The following is a 15,172-nucleotide window of genomic DNA, read 5'->3' on the forward strand; positions in this document are numbered from 1 at the left end:
TGTTATGCCTACGCAATCTCGATTCAAACACCTGATTAATCGTATTCCTCAATGATAATGATTTGCCTGTGTCTTAAAGCCATACCGGAACTGAGCCCGAGCATTATCATCAGGAAGGCTATTCCAGAGATTAGGAGACAAATGCGAAAACGCTCTGCCTCTTTTTTGATATCCTAGGTACTCAAAAGTCCAGAGTTTTGTGACCTTAAAAGCATGATAGATTGTAGGGCGATAGAATGTCAGTTTAATACACAGAAGCTAAACCATTCAGGGCTTTATTGGTCATTAATAATGCCATGTAATCGATATGGAACTTAATAAATAAAGTGAATATTTTAGAGAAATATAGATAATTAAATACCGTTTCTCTGTTCTCCCGATGTTTCTCCATCATTAGGAGAACATGCAGAACTCCTCTGGCTGAACATGACAGCCCTCCACTCTGACCTCTGACCTGAACACATTAAACTCTGATATAACGTTAAACATTTCTTATTTCTTTCCCCTTCTTTTCCCCTCCACTCTTCTCATTCATGAGATTCTGAGCCGTATGTCTGTTTTCCAAAAGTTCACCTGTGAAATGGCTCTCTTTGTCTCCTCCAGGCTGGCGGTGATAAGAAAGACGCTCTTATAGAGGGAACAGATGACGTTCATGCCGACCTCCTCATCCTCATGTACACCGATGGTCTCACAAACCAAATGCAAACACTCTTCCATCCTAAAAAATTGCGAGGCATTTCATGAGCTCAATTTCATTACTTTGAACAAAATGTGTTCTTGCTGTACATCATGATGCAAATATTAAATACAAACATAACAGATAGTTCTACCTTATTTAATTACAGCTTGAAGAGAGAAAGTGTCTTACTTGTTCGATGAGTTTATCTTCATGAATGATGCATGATTACAACAAAGCCACGTCTGTTGCTGAGGAAACCATTAGGATCTGATTACAGAGGTGCTCAGTGTGTCGACCACACTCTTCCTCAGACAAATCATGACATTAATCAGCTACTATATATAAAAAAGCCTGGCTGAATCCTTGAATTGAAACATTTTAGGGTTTACATTAGTTAAAGTAACATTTATGGTTCATATCAAAGTTGAAGTAATCGAATTTTGATAAATTAAGACAACCAGCCAAATATTGTAAGATCATAATAAATGTATGGTATTGAGGAAAAATCCCATTAGTTCATTTTTATTAAAATTGTATAATCTTTTGTTTTCTCCAGTAAATCTAAATTAAATCGTTTTAATCAAAATTAGCTAGCTATTTATGTGCCATTTTATTTTAGAAAATGCCCCAAAAGTTCATATTCAAAATAAAAAAGTGTAAAAATAAGAACAACAAGAACAACCACAGACTGGGTAATGGTGGGATTTGGTGTAATAAGGCGACACAGTAAATATGGGAATACATTAAATATGACATGCAGATACTGATGAATGTCAATGCATATCTCTCTCTCTCTCTCTCTCTCTCTCTCTCTCTCTCTCTCTCTCTCTCTCTCTCTCTCTATATATATATATATATATGTTGAAGCAAACTGTGAATGAACATGTTCAATCATGTTCAAAACATATTTAACTCAGAATAATTATGTGAATAATTATATCAGATTAGCTGTTTTGTGTTTCTTTTACATAGATTCACTGTCAACATTGTAAATTAAATTATCACATGTAATAACATTGTTTATAAAACTCTGTATTTAGTGAAAAAATAAATCAAAACAACAGTGCAACAGCAGAAAAGGCCCATTAAAACAGTGCAACAAAACAAAGAAAAACAACTATGAAGATTTTCCCCTATAGGTCAACTCATTAATTTGTTTAGAAATATCAAATTGAAGAGGAAATAATCTTAATAAGCATAATCTTTTATCTTGATCTTTTATGGCAAGTGACCTTGCTAAAAAAGCAACCTCATGATGATTCAAAAAAGCTTTTTCCTCCTTGGATTTGTGGTAAACGAAAGAGGAAAACTTTGTCCAGTTGGCTCAAAATATTCTCCTATTAGTGGATGAGTAAATGATGATGTGTAATTTAGCTCCATTAAACACAGGTAAACACAGTGTCAGAAACAATCTAAGACAGTAGCACCAATCAATCAAACAAACAAAAAATGAAATGCAGTAAACAGTAGAGGATAGTTTATGTGGTTTTAACTAAAAATGTAAAAATGAAATGTGCATTAAGCTCAATTATATTAAAATCAATATAAAACTTAATTCCCAACTCAGTATACCTGTAATCTTATGTATTTATGAGAATTTTTTTTTAGGATGGGACTTTTTATCCATCAGGAAATTATTGGATTGTAAAAATCTGGAGGCAGATGTTGGAAGGACAAGGGTTGATAAGTAAGAGGGATTTGTGAGCTGACAAGTACCAAGTTTTTATATAAAAGAATGTATAATAATGAATCTTAAGGCCAATTCATACTCAATCACCCGATTAGAATGTCACAGATATTCCCATGTGATGTTGAAGCAAACTGTGAATGAACATGTTCAATCAGCAAAAACAAACTGTTACCATTGGTGGACATTTGTCGGTGTAGTGTGAAATGGTCTTTAAAGAATAAGACCAGGAAAGTGCAATATAAAGAAATAAGGCAAATTTTCATCTCATGTTGACTGCTAGCGCATGTTTTAGTTAATCATCTCAGGGATGATTAAAACCAAGATTCCGTGAGATTTAGACAACTGGTTTGACTCCACAGTTTAAGGGTCTCAAAAATTGCCATGGATAATTTTAGGACATTTCTCAGGGGCGATGCAATGGGCGTTGTGTTCTACCAGTCCAGCAGGACATTGGCATCCTGGCACGCAGGGTTTAAAGCAGTGTGCCTCGATCACACCGAGTGGCACGTCTTTATTAAAACACGTCTTAGGACACGGCGGCCCACACTCATCAAAGACATAACCGCGGTCCAGCGGGCAACCCACAGCTGTAGGGATAGAAAAGAAAAAGGGTGTTGTTACACTAAAGCACAACAAATCAAGTCAAATTAATGTATATAAATAGCTTTAAACAACACAGAGTGTTTACATGACATGAACAAACCTCTTCAAACCCATTAACATACACTCACCGAAAGGATTATTAGGAACACCATACTAATACTGTGTTTGAACCCCTTTCGCCTTCAGAACTGCCTTAATTCTAGGTGGCATTGATTCAACAAGGTGCTGAAAGCATTCTTTAGAAATGTTGGCCAATATTGATAGGATAGCATCTTGAAGTTGATGGAGATTTGTGGGATGCACATCCAGGGCACGAAGCTCCAGCTTCCACCACATCCCAAAGATGCTCTATTGGTTGAGATCTGGTGACTGTGGGGGCCATTTTAGTACAGTGAACTCATTGTCATGTTCAAGAAACCAATTTGAAATGATTCAAGCTTTGTGACATGGTGCATTATCCTGCTGGAAGTAGCCATCAGAGGATGGGTACATGGTGGTCATAAAGGGATGGACATGGTCAGAAACAATGCTCAGGTAGGCTGTGGCATTTAAACGGTGCCCGATTGGCACTAAGGGGCCTAAAGTGTGTCAAGAAAACATCCCCCACACCATTACACCACCACCACCAGCCTGCACAGTGGTAACAAGGCATGATGGATCCATGTTCTCATTCTGTTTACGCCAAATTTTGACTCTACCATCTGAATGTTTCAACAGAAATCGAGACTCATCAGACCAGGCAACAATTTTCCAGTCTTCAACTGTTCAGTTTTGGTGAGCTTGTGCAAACTGTATTCTCTTTTTCCTATTTGTAGTGGAGATGCGTGGTACCCAGTGTGGTCTTCTGCTGTTGTACCCCATCCACCTCAAGGTTGTGCGTGTTGTGGCTTCACAAATGCTTTGCTGCATACCTCGGTTGTAACGAGTGGTTATTTCAGTCAAAGTTGCTCTTCTATCAGCTTGAATCAGTCGGCCCATTCTCCTCTAACCTCGAGCATCAACAAGGCATTTTCGCCCACAGGACTGCCGCATACTGGATGTTTTTCCCTTTTCACACCATTCTTTGTAAACCCTAGAAATGGCTGTGCGTAAAAATTCCAGTAACTGGGCAGATTGTGAAATACTCAGCTAGGCCCGTCTGGCACCAACAACCATACCACGCTCAAAATTGCTTAAATCACCTTTCTTTCCCATTCTAACATTCAATTTGGAGTTCAGGAGATTGTCTTGACCAGGACCACACCACCCCCCATTGAAACAACTGCCATGTTATTGCTTGATTAGATAATTCCATTAATGAGAAAATGAACAGGTGTTCCTAATCCTTTATGTGAGTGCACAATTTTCATTATTCTGATGATTCTCTAAGAATAGGGGTTCCCCATCTGTCAGTCAATACAATGGCCAATGCAATTGTTGAGTGGAATTTGCATGACAAGCCACTCCCCCAGACATACGGGTATATAAGATGGCGGCACGTATCCACATATTTCTGCTTCAGAGCCGAGTGGTTGCACCGCCATCACTTTTCCAATCACCAGAAGCAACGAGTGTGCTACAAAGATTGTTGTACTCTGATGGAGAGGGCACATTCAGAAGGTTTCGCCATTCTAAAAGAGCAGTGCACAGTTAAGTACAGCTAAATTCCCCTGGGGGCTTCAGCGCAAAGAGTCGCTTTCCCTAAAAGAGCGTGTTTGGTGACTGTCCTTTTAAAGATGGCTTTCTGTCTATGCCTTTCTGAATGTGGTCATTTCCTGTCTTCTTTTGATGGCCATGATCACTGTCTCACAGGTCTGGTGCCAAGAGCATGCTAAGGCAGTGTTCATGGATGGTTTATGCCCTTATTGGAAGGACTGAACTCCTAATCCTCTGCAGTGTTGTGTGCTATCAAGCTGCCAAGTGATGGTGCAGATCCTTCATATGGGGTACACTGCATGTCATTCAGTGCTCCGGGTGAGGATCAGAGGTTGATAGCTGCATCAGAGAGCAGACTATTGTCCTCTGCAGAGGAAGATAAAGCCGAGCTTTAGGGATGGTTGCTCAGACTGATTTGGAGTTGATTGCCATGTTGCCTGGGCTGCCGCGGGCATCGGACTCAAGTTGAACCCTCCCCCTTGTCCTGAGAGCTCGGAGTTGGATGATTGGTTCCTGGGTGCGGTGAATGGTCCACAGCCACGTTGCACCCTGGTGTCTTTCTTCCCGGGCATGAGAATGTTCAGAATTTGTGGAAGGAACGCGGAGATTCCCCAGGTGTAGCATGCAATTGTGGTGCACTTGTGCTGCAGGAATTTCATCTCTGGCTAAAATCCGGGATGTCGACAAAGTGCGCTTTCTTGATGCCCTCATCTCACAAGGTGGCCTTTTCGGCAACATTGTCAAAGACTTCATCCAGTAATTCATAGCAGTCCAACAGCAGACTGAGGCAATCAAGTACATCCTGCTCCAGCGTGACACCTCTGCCACCAGGCCGCCGTGGACTGTCCCCAGTCTGCTGGGGACAGTCCAATTTCCAAGTCCAATTTCTTTTTAGTAAAGTACATTTGTTTTACAGTAAACTTCAAATTGTATAACATTTTTACACTTTCATTTTTTGAAACGCTTTCACAATACTCTGCTGAGTGTCTTCTTTAAAAAGATATCAACCTTAGCATTCCCAAGCATTAAAGTTGGGATAGTGCATTTTTACGTATATGCTCAAAAAGTGTGGTGACAGTATTTCTCACTCACCGCAGAGTGTCGGCGACCTCCACTGCAGGATAACCCCGGCTTCACGGCACTCTGACGCGTAAGCCTCCAACACTTCACACAAACAGTCATCCATATTGGACCCACAGGCACAGAGATCATACACACATGATGCAAAGAACATCTCGGGTGGCACCACCTTATGACAACGCTCAAACATGGCCGACTTCAGTACTGTGCAGCGAGCATTTGCGGCCTTACGGGCAGAGTATCCAGCCTTCTTACACGGATCAATGTTTTTCACATCAGAACACTGAACACTTGAATTTCCACTGCCCACCTGCAAGGAAAATAATATTTAACATTTGAAATACATTAATAACTAATTATAACACAAGATTGTGTAGTTAGCATGCATTCTTTAGACATGTTGAAACTTGGTATTCAAATAGAGAAAAACTGGTTTGAAAATGAACACATTCCAACCCTCTTCTCATTGCTGAAACTTTTTCTGTCAACTACAAACCCACATATCAATCACATACAGCATGAAGATGTTTTAGTGTTTTAACCTTCCAGTTGTTTCCGAAAGCTGCTTCAGATTTGGCGATTTGTCCGTTGCGAAGTTTCATGTCATCCTGAGGGAAGTTATTGAAGTTGCCACATAAACCACCCATATGCTTCTTGTAGGTACCAGGTACGCTAACTTCCACATGAGAACGGCCATTCCATAACACCTTAAATCACAATCATCATCATCAAAAAAAAAAAAAAAAAAAAAAAGTGCTATCAAAACCTAATATAAAATATTACAAATTAATGAATGAGGGCAATCCATATAGATACTGTGGTCTGGGAAGAATTTGTTTGAATTATTGAAATCTAAGTTTTGATCTTTAGTATTTTAGCAAATCTGAGCTCTAGATTACTAAGTTCTTTTTCTCAGGAGAAAAATCTAAGCAAGAAACTTCTCCAAACATCATCTCATTGAAATAAAGAAGCACTTCATATTAAGGAGATCTTGTTAATAATGTTTCTTTCCTTTAGAAGATTGAACCCAGAGTAGATTCATACAGAGACTGTACCTTCAGCCCAACATTAGTGTTCAGAAGGATGGTGTTGGTCTTGCGCTCAAGGTAAACATACGGCTCTTTGAGAAACGGCAGGGACACAGGTTGATAATTAACCTGATGGATTGAAGAAAAGGCGGAAAACAAGCAACAAGCAAAGTTGTCAATATTCAACACTGAAAAAGAGTCTAAAGAAAAGCTGAAGGTAAATTGATAAACAGGGTTTTCACTAATCTAGGGGTCACAAAGAAACTCCGGTAGTTGATGAAAAGCTGATAATTAGTGAAATCATAAAAATATAAAATTTAAATAATTAAAAAAAATCTAAAACACTTTAAAAGATTTACCTGCATGTCATGTGACCATTAAACAAAATGAGAGAACTGTAAACAATGCAAATATGTTTTTAAAATATTGAAATATTAAATGAAAGACTCTGGGGGTAATTCAAGTAAATATTTTAGGTCAAAGTGGGTTTGGTTGACATAAAAGTTTGGGAATCTCTGATTTAGCTAATTATATCAGCTATTATATTCATCACATTAGAAATACAAATATAAATGTGTAAGAAAGAATACAAATCACAAACTATTATGCCACTGTGACAATGACATCATGACTTGGTTATACATTTACATTTAGCAGACGCTTTTATCCAAAGTGACTTAAAAAAAGGGGGAGAGCAATAGAAGCAACGTAACAAACAAGGACAACAACCTTGTAAGTTGCAAGAAGCTGCAAGTTGCAACAACCTTGCAAGTGCTGTAAGAAGTCTTAGTTAATCGAGCACAGTACACAAACAAATGTTTTTTTTTTTTTATGTTTTTTTTATATTTATTTTTTAGACAAACAAACAGAACATTTAATTGGATAGTTAAGTGCTAGTCTTTATTGGTCAGGTGCAGTTGGAAAAGATGTGTCTTAAGATGCTTTTTGAAAATGGCTACAGACTCGGCTGCACATATTGTGATCGGCAGCTCATTCCACCAGGTGGGAACGGTCCAGGAAATTGTTATATTTTTGAATTGTGAACATTTACAGTATATGGTGTATTATAAAAAAAATCGCAAATAGCACTGTAAAGGCCCATTTACACCTGTACACAGAACATTATAGTGAATTGTTGTGGACGCCAAAACCTCAGTCAAGGTTCATAGTAGCTCACAGTTTATTTTATGAAAAATATATATTTATAGTTATCAGTCTTTGTGTGAACAGGCCTAAAGGCATATTACCTTGACAATCCAGTCCTGAAGCAGCTGCACCACAACATCTCCAATAAACACGGTCACTTCCTTCGTCCAAGATACTCCCCTACGTCCTCGGTCATCATTAGAAACATGGACACTGGAACACACACACACACACACACACACACACACACACACACACACACACACACACACACACACACACACACACACACACGTTGGGTTTCCATGTTTCTCAGAGACATTCCAAAGACATAATGATTTTTATACTGTACAAACTGCATATCCTATCCACTAACCCTGAACCTACCTATCACAGAAAACATCCTGTATTTAAAAAAAAACCTTGTATGATTTATAATTTAAACCTGTTTTCCTCATGGGGACCAAAACATATCCCCACAAGGACAAGAATGTCAGATATTGAATATTGACAAAAGTTGGGGTAGGGAAGATTTTTGAACAGTTCTGAAAACAGTGTTTTCTATTGGAATACATTTTAAAATGTAACTTATTCCAGTGATGGCAAAGTTGAATTGTCAGCATCAGTACTCTAGTTTTCAGAAATCATTCAAAGATTCTGATTAAATACAATAAACATTTTTTTTATTAACAATGTTGAAAACTGTTGTGCTGTTTAATATTTCTGTGGATACTGTGATACTTTTTTGAATGATTCTTTGATGGATAAAAGTTCAAAAGAACACAATTTATTTGAAATATAAATATTTTGTAACATTAATAATAAATAATAATAATTTGTTCAATTTATATAGCGCTTTTCAAGGCACTCAAAGCACTTTACATAGAAGGGGGAATCTCCTCAACCACCACCAATGTGCAGCATCCACCTGGATGATGCAACTGCAGCCATATTATGCCAGAATGCTCACCACACATCAGCTGATTGGTGGAGAGGAGACTGAGTGATGAAGCCAATCAGGAGAGGAGGATTATTAGGAGGCCATGATGGACAGAGGGGCCAATGGGCAAATTTGGCCAGGTAGCCGGGGTTACACCCCTACTCTTTTTCTGAAGGACATCCTGGGATTTTAATGACCACAGAGAGTCAGGACCTCGGTTTAACGTCTCATCCAAAGGACGGTGCTCTTTGTCAGTATAGTGTCCCCATCACTATACTGGGGTGTTAGGATCCACAAAGACCACAGGGTGAGTGCCCCCTGCTGGCCTCACTAACACCTCTACCAGAAGCAACCTAGTTTTCCCAGTTGGTCTCCCATCCAGGTACTGACCAGGCTCAGCCATGCTTAGCTTCAGTGGGAAACCAGTCTTACAGGGTTATATGGCTGCTGGCATTATACATATCTTTACAGACACTTTTGATAAATGTAATGCATCATTGCTGAATAAAAGTAACATTTTAAAAATACAAAAAATCGTACTGACTCTGAACTTTTGAACAGTCGTGTAGATGTGAGCAAGAAAATATTCTGAGCACCTGAAGTCTCCTCCCACAAAGTCATAAGCCAGAACATATGTGCATGTCCCCTGGAAGTTCACCATCTTTCCATCAAATGTTCGATAGTGAGGGTCTCCAAACACAATGCAGGTGGCGGGGTGGGGAATGCAGTGAGGACAACACATTCCAGGAATTACAGCCAGAGTTTCATCCTACAAACACACAAATGCTACTGCATATATCCAGATATATTATACCTGAGAGGGGCCAGAGATGTCCTTGACAGTCATAAATGTTCTCACTAATATAGTAGTATACTGATTTGCAAGGTTAATAAAATCTAGAGCTTTTTAAGACGTGTACAAATTAAGTTAAAACCATTTTAATTGTAGGTCATTGTTTATGGCAAACATTCTTAAATGCTGTAAAAAACATAAAATGACTGTAAAAACAATTACTAAAACAACTTTTCAACAAATAAAACAAAACTGGTTTAAAGTCTAAAATGTGAAGTTTATCATTTTAAAGTAAAATATTATTAAATATAATATTCTAGAACCATATTATTCAACATTTTTGAATGCATATATGTTTTTGTATTTAGTTATCACAATAAGCCTCATCACGAATCCAGGTTTTCTATTCCAAAATTTAAAGGGATAGTTCACTCAAAAATGAAAATTATTCAAGCAGTAAACTCACCCAGTTTCTGTTGAAGCCAAGCGGCAACCTCCCGCGTTCTCTCTTAGGGTGCTTTCACATCTGCCTCATTTAGTTCGGTTAAATCGTACTAGAGTTCGTTTCCCTCTTTGGTGCGGTTCGTTTGGTCAGGTCTGAAAGCAGCAATCGCACTCGGGTACGCAGTACTACGCACCAAAAGCAGACCAAACAAGCATACCGAGACCTCCTTGAAGAGGTGGTCTCGGTACGCTTTCAAACAAACTCTGGAGCGGTTTGTTTGTGGTGAGAACGTGATCCGACCTTGAACAGAACCAACTGCAAAAGTACTGATCATTTTTGGACTAAACCAGCTGCCGTAGTTAGCAGCGCTGATATTGTGTGCATGACATTATTACCTGATAGATCGTTGGAAATATTTTTGGGAAGATGAGCATGTCAGTTAAGAATAATTAATGCACGTCTCCGCTTGGGTGATGCGCACTCGCCGTTTGCAGTGCATTAGAATGTTGTTTTCACGTCGCATCCGCGCTTCATTATAGAAAGGTATTGTTTGCATACTATGGTAAATTTACACAGTGTAGTAGATGGCCAGGGACAAAACTAGCCCGCGCAGTCGTCTCTCCATAGTGTTATTATAGTTTGCTGGCTTTGCCTCTTCTGTTGGAATTTTTCCACACGTAAATTCTGACCAATCGAAAAGCAGTTTAGGAAATACACCATGGCCAATGAGTGATGTGGATGTTGTCACGTGCCTTCGTTTTGGTTCATTTCAACTGGTTCGGACCAAAGCAATCAGTGTGGTGTGAAAAGGAACCAAAAAAGCTGAAAAATGCAACAATGTATAATTGTTTGCCCTTGGTTCGGACCAAATGAACCGAACTAGAGATGTGAAAGCACCCTTAAAGCCAATACGGAAGTAATGTAAACTGAAATTCCTCGACTGGCCACTAGAGACAGGCTCCAGAAGGGAGCAGAATCTTATTGAGCCCCATATTGAAATGCCCAACTTTACAGCAGAAAAAAACATTTTTACAGCCTGGTACAAATTGTGGTTTTGGTCTATACGGCCAATTTTGACCTTCATGACAACTCTGAGGGGGTGAATATTTTTATAACTCATTTGTTTACATTATATAAAGCCTTAAAGTTCTGCATAATTAAGAGCGTGGTTACTTTGAGTGACAGGGGGATAGCCATTTATCCGCTGTCTATAGTCATTGCGTCACCTAAGCTCCGCCCACATCCCGCCTTTTTGCCCATTTTCTGTTATCCGGGAGTGACATGCGATGACTCGTTCGCAAGATGGCAACGCCCAGCTCGCCCCTACTTTAAGATTCAGAACGGCTTATCAGAATCCTATGGGTGACGTCAGGGACACTACGTCCATATTTTTTTACAGTCTATCTATGGTTGAAGCCAATACGAAAGTAACTTAAACTGCAATTCCTCGACTGGCCTCTAGGGCTCCAGAAGGGAGCAGAATTTCATTGAGCTCCATGTTAAAATGGCCAACTTTACAGCAGAAAAAAATATGTTTACAGCCTGGTAGAAATTGTGTTTTTGGTCTATACGGCTAATTTTGCCCTTCAAGACAACTCTGAGGGGGTGAATATTTTTATAACTCATTTGTTTACATTATATAAAGCCTTAAAGTTCTGCATAATTAAGGGCGTGGTTACTTTGAGTGACAGGGGGATAGCCATTTATCCGCTGTCTATAGTCATTGCGTCACCTAAGCTCCGCCCACATCCCGCCTTTTTGCCCATTTTCTGTTATCCGGGAGTGACATGCGATGACTCGTTCGCAAGATGGCAACGCCCAGCTCGCCCCTACTTTAAGATTCAGAACGGCTTATCAGAATCCTATGGGTGACGTCAGGGACACTACGTCCATATTTTTTTACAGTCTATCTATGGTTGAAGCCAATACGAAAGTAACTTAAACTGCAATTCCTCGACTGGCCTCTAGGGCTCCAGAAGGGAGCAGAATTTCATTGAGCTCCATGTTAAAATGGCCAACTTTACAGCAGAAAAAAATATGTTTACAGCCTGGTAGAAATTGTGTTTTTGGTCTATACGGCTAATTTTGCCCTTCAAGACAACTGTGAGGGGGGTGAATTTTTTAGAACTCATTCGTTTACATTATATAAAGCCTTAAAGTTCTGCATAATTAAGGGCATGGCCACTTTGAGTGACAAGTGGATAGCCATTTATCCACATCCCGCCTCTTTGCCCATTTTCTGTTATCCGGGCGTGACATGCAATGATGTGCTGCCAAGATGGCAACGGCCAGCTTGTCTCTACTTTAAGCTTCAAAACTGCTCTTCAGAATCCTATGGGTGATGTCACGGACACTACGTCCATATTTCTTTTTACAATCTATGAAATTACCCCATGATTTACTCTCACCCTCAAGCCATATAGTTTGTATATGACTTTCTTCTTTCAGACAAATATAATCAGAGTTATATTAAAACATGTCCTGGCTAATCCAAGCATTATAATGGCAGTGAATGGCGGTTTCTGTTTTAAAGTCCATAAAAGCGCATTGTGGTGAGCAGAGAGGCTGAGGAAAGTTTGTGAATGCGTTTGCGTGAGAAAAATATCCATATTTAAAACTAAAAGATTACAGTTTGTAAAGTGTACATTTCATGGATTTTTTCTTACACAAACACATTGCTTCAGAAGGCCTTTATTAACCCCCAGAGCCGTTTGGATATCTTTTATAATGGATGGATGCACAAGCTTGGGAGAGCCAGGACATGTTTTAATATAACTCTGATTGTATTCGTCTGAAAGAAGAACATCATATTCCCCTAGGATGAGGGTGAGGGTGAGTAAATCATGGGTTAATTTTCATTTTTGGGTGAACTATTCCTTTAAGACCTGTTGAAATGACAATAAAAAAAATTATTATGCTATTTAAGATATGTAAGGCTTTTCATGACCTTAAATTTGATCAAATATAAGAATTTTTAAGGACTCGCTGGGCCTACATTTAAAAGCTTGTCGACAGGTTTAAAACTATGTGAAGTCCTCACTAATATAACCTCAAAGGTGCATGTCATCATCTCACCGAGACACATGTGAGCGTTGGGCATCTCTGAGTTTGGCAGTGCACTTCTCCGAACACACAGATGCAGGACGTACACTTGTCCACCTCCCAGTGGTCATTGTGGCTGTACAGCTGACCCTCATAAGCACACTGTGCATCTGTGTCTATGTAGTGCACAAGAGTTGAGATGCCTTTGCACTCTAGACAGCACTTCCCAGGGTTCTTTATTTTGACTGATCCATCCGGACAATCAAGAGGAGGACACTCCTGCAGCTCACACTCGATGTGCCCTTGCTAAAACACACACACACACACGCACGCACGCACACACACACACACACATGAATTACTTTAAAATGTGCTTCATACTGCATTAAACAATCAATAAATCCCTCAATAAATCAATAAATGTGCGATTCTGTTAAACATCAGGGTTTGATTGGTTTGGTTGATGTGAGAAATGTTTAGCCTCACATTCTTTAGCCAATCATTCACATATTGCTTCTAATAAACTTATTACAATTATATCTGATGAAATAGTACGATCATTACATGATCCTTTTTTGTTTAAAATGCTATAAGCAGCTAGACTGGGTAAACTCAGCATGATCTGCCTGTGACAATGTTTAAATTTAAATGAAGCTTGGTCTGGTGATAGCCAGACAAATAAGCAGCTATGCTAATTCTTCTCCGTTTGCGTTCCTGTTTCTATTGGGATGCCCATCCTGAGGTAGGCTAACTATAGATTGCAGCAGTTAGCAATTTTAGTCGCTGCAGACAAATGTGAAGACTTCAGACCCAGCTAACAAAAAATATGTTCTAAGAACGGTCTGATAACATTCTTATTAAGGTACAGAAACATTATTTCTGAATGTTTAAACATTTCAAAGATACAGATTTTTATATATATATATATATATATATATATATATATATATATATATTTTTTTTTTTTTCTTTTTTTTTTTTTCTTGTTTATGCAAAGGTTAGCAAAAACATTAAAGGGAACACTCCATTTTGTCATTTTACAAACATTATGGGAACATCACTTCATGAATGTTGAACGTTTTGAAAAAAGAAGTAACGTTTAAAATACATTATATGAACGTCCAACTGAAACGTTTTATAAATGATGTATAAATAATGCTTTAGTGCTAATGTTTTGAGAACAGTTTTAAAGACTAGATAACTACAAATTACCTTTCTATTAACATTACTGGGAGAACCTTTGTTCATAACTTTAAGAGAACATCTCCAGAACATTAACCAAAGTTCTGAGAATGTTATTTGGGGATGACGCCAAATGTGGATCGACTTACTATTAAATATTATCCTTATATGGTATATTACCCTCATATTGTACATAAGATGTAATTGCTGCCTAACATGTTCATTGTGTTATCTGAATATGTTCGTTACGTTGACGTTAACTAACTATCGCTCATTACTTTGACACACTCATCTCTGACTGATAACAGAATGCTTCCTAAATTGTAACACTGAACACATGCATTTGAAGAGCTGCTTTAAAACAGTATGTAGGCCTGTGAAAAGTGTTATACAAACAAACTTGAATTGAATTTTCCTATTTAAAGCATCATAACAAGAACTTCCTGATAAAACTGACATAACCTGACAAGTTTGCTTCTTAAAAAATAGCATAAAACCATCAAAAGGAGTTTTTCCTTTAAATAGTTTTTTTGTTTCGACTAAAATATTTTCCTGATAGTTCCATTTTAGTTCCTCACTTTGCAGGTGCAGGTGATACACTCATTCTCCCTATCTGTCCATCTCAGGCCGCTTGGTACGTGGGTTTTGTTGTCCTCTAATACGCACTCTGAGACAAAAACATATACAAGTGAGCACACATACACTGGAAGAAGTGATGCTGCAATATTTCTGATAGCGAGACTGTACCATCACAGACGGGGCAGCAGGAATCAGGGGCTGTGTACTGATCATCTGGAGAGCAGCTGAGAGGAGGGCAGCCCTGATGAATGCACGTCCACGTCAAATCCTAAACACAAACATAAACATCATCATCATTCCATATTAATGCACATGGTTTTACAAAACAGC

At 38.8% G+C, this 15,172-nt stretch overlaps 1 protein-coding gene across 1 annotated transcript in view; it reads right to left on the reverse strand.

The window, feature by feature from the left end:
* Positions 1 to 1,601: 1,601 nt before the first annotated feature.
* kcp (kielin cysteine rich BMP regulator) overlaps positions 1,602 to 15,172 on the reverse strand; it is a 64,548-nt gene continuing 50,977 nt past the window's right edge. Inside the window, exons 39-47 of the mRNA XM_067420032.1 lie at positions 15,011 to 15,110; positions 14,842 to 14,930; positions 13,115 to 13,387; positions 9,398 to 9,570; positions 7,963 to 8,074; positions 6,743 to 6,844; positions 6,230 to 6,394; positions 5,700 to 5,997; positions 1,602 to 2,956 (exon numbers count right to left, since the gene is read on the reverse strand). Of these exons, the coding sequence (XP_067276133.1) occupies positions 2,739 to 2,956; positions 5,700 to 5,997; positions 6,230 to 6,394; positions 6,743 to 6,844; positions 7,963 to 8,074; positions 9,398 to 9,570; positions 13,115 to 13,387; positions 14,842 to 14,930; positions 15,011 to 15,110 (1,530 nt within the window). The 3' untranslated portion in view covers positions 1,602 to 2,738. The remainder of the gene's footprint in view (positions 2,957 to 5,699; positions 5,998 to 6,229; positions 6,395 to 6,742; positions 6,845 to 7,962; positions 8,075 to 9,397; positions 9,571 to 13,114; positions 13,388 to 14,841; positions 14,931 to 15,010; positions 15,111 to 15,172) is intronic.

Source organism: Pseudorasbora parva, chromosome 16 (genome assembly GCF_024679245.1).
Source record: "Pseudorasbora parva isolate DD20220531a chromosome 16, ASM2467924v1, whole genome shotgun sequence".
NCBI classification, from domain to species: Eukaryota; Metazoa; Chordata; class Actinopteri; order Cypriniformes; family Gobionidae; genus Pseudorasbora; species Pseudorasbora parva.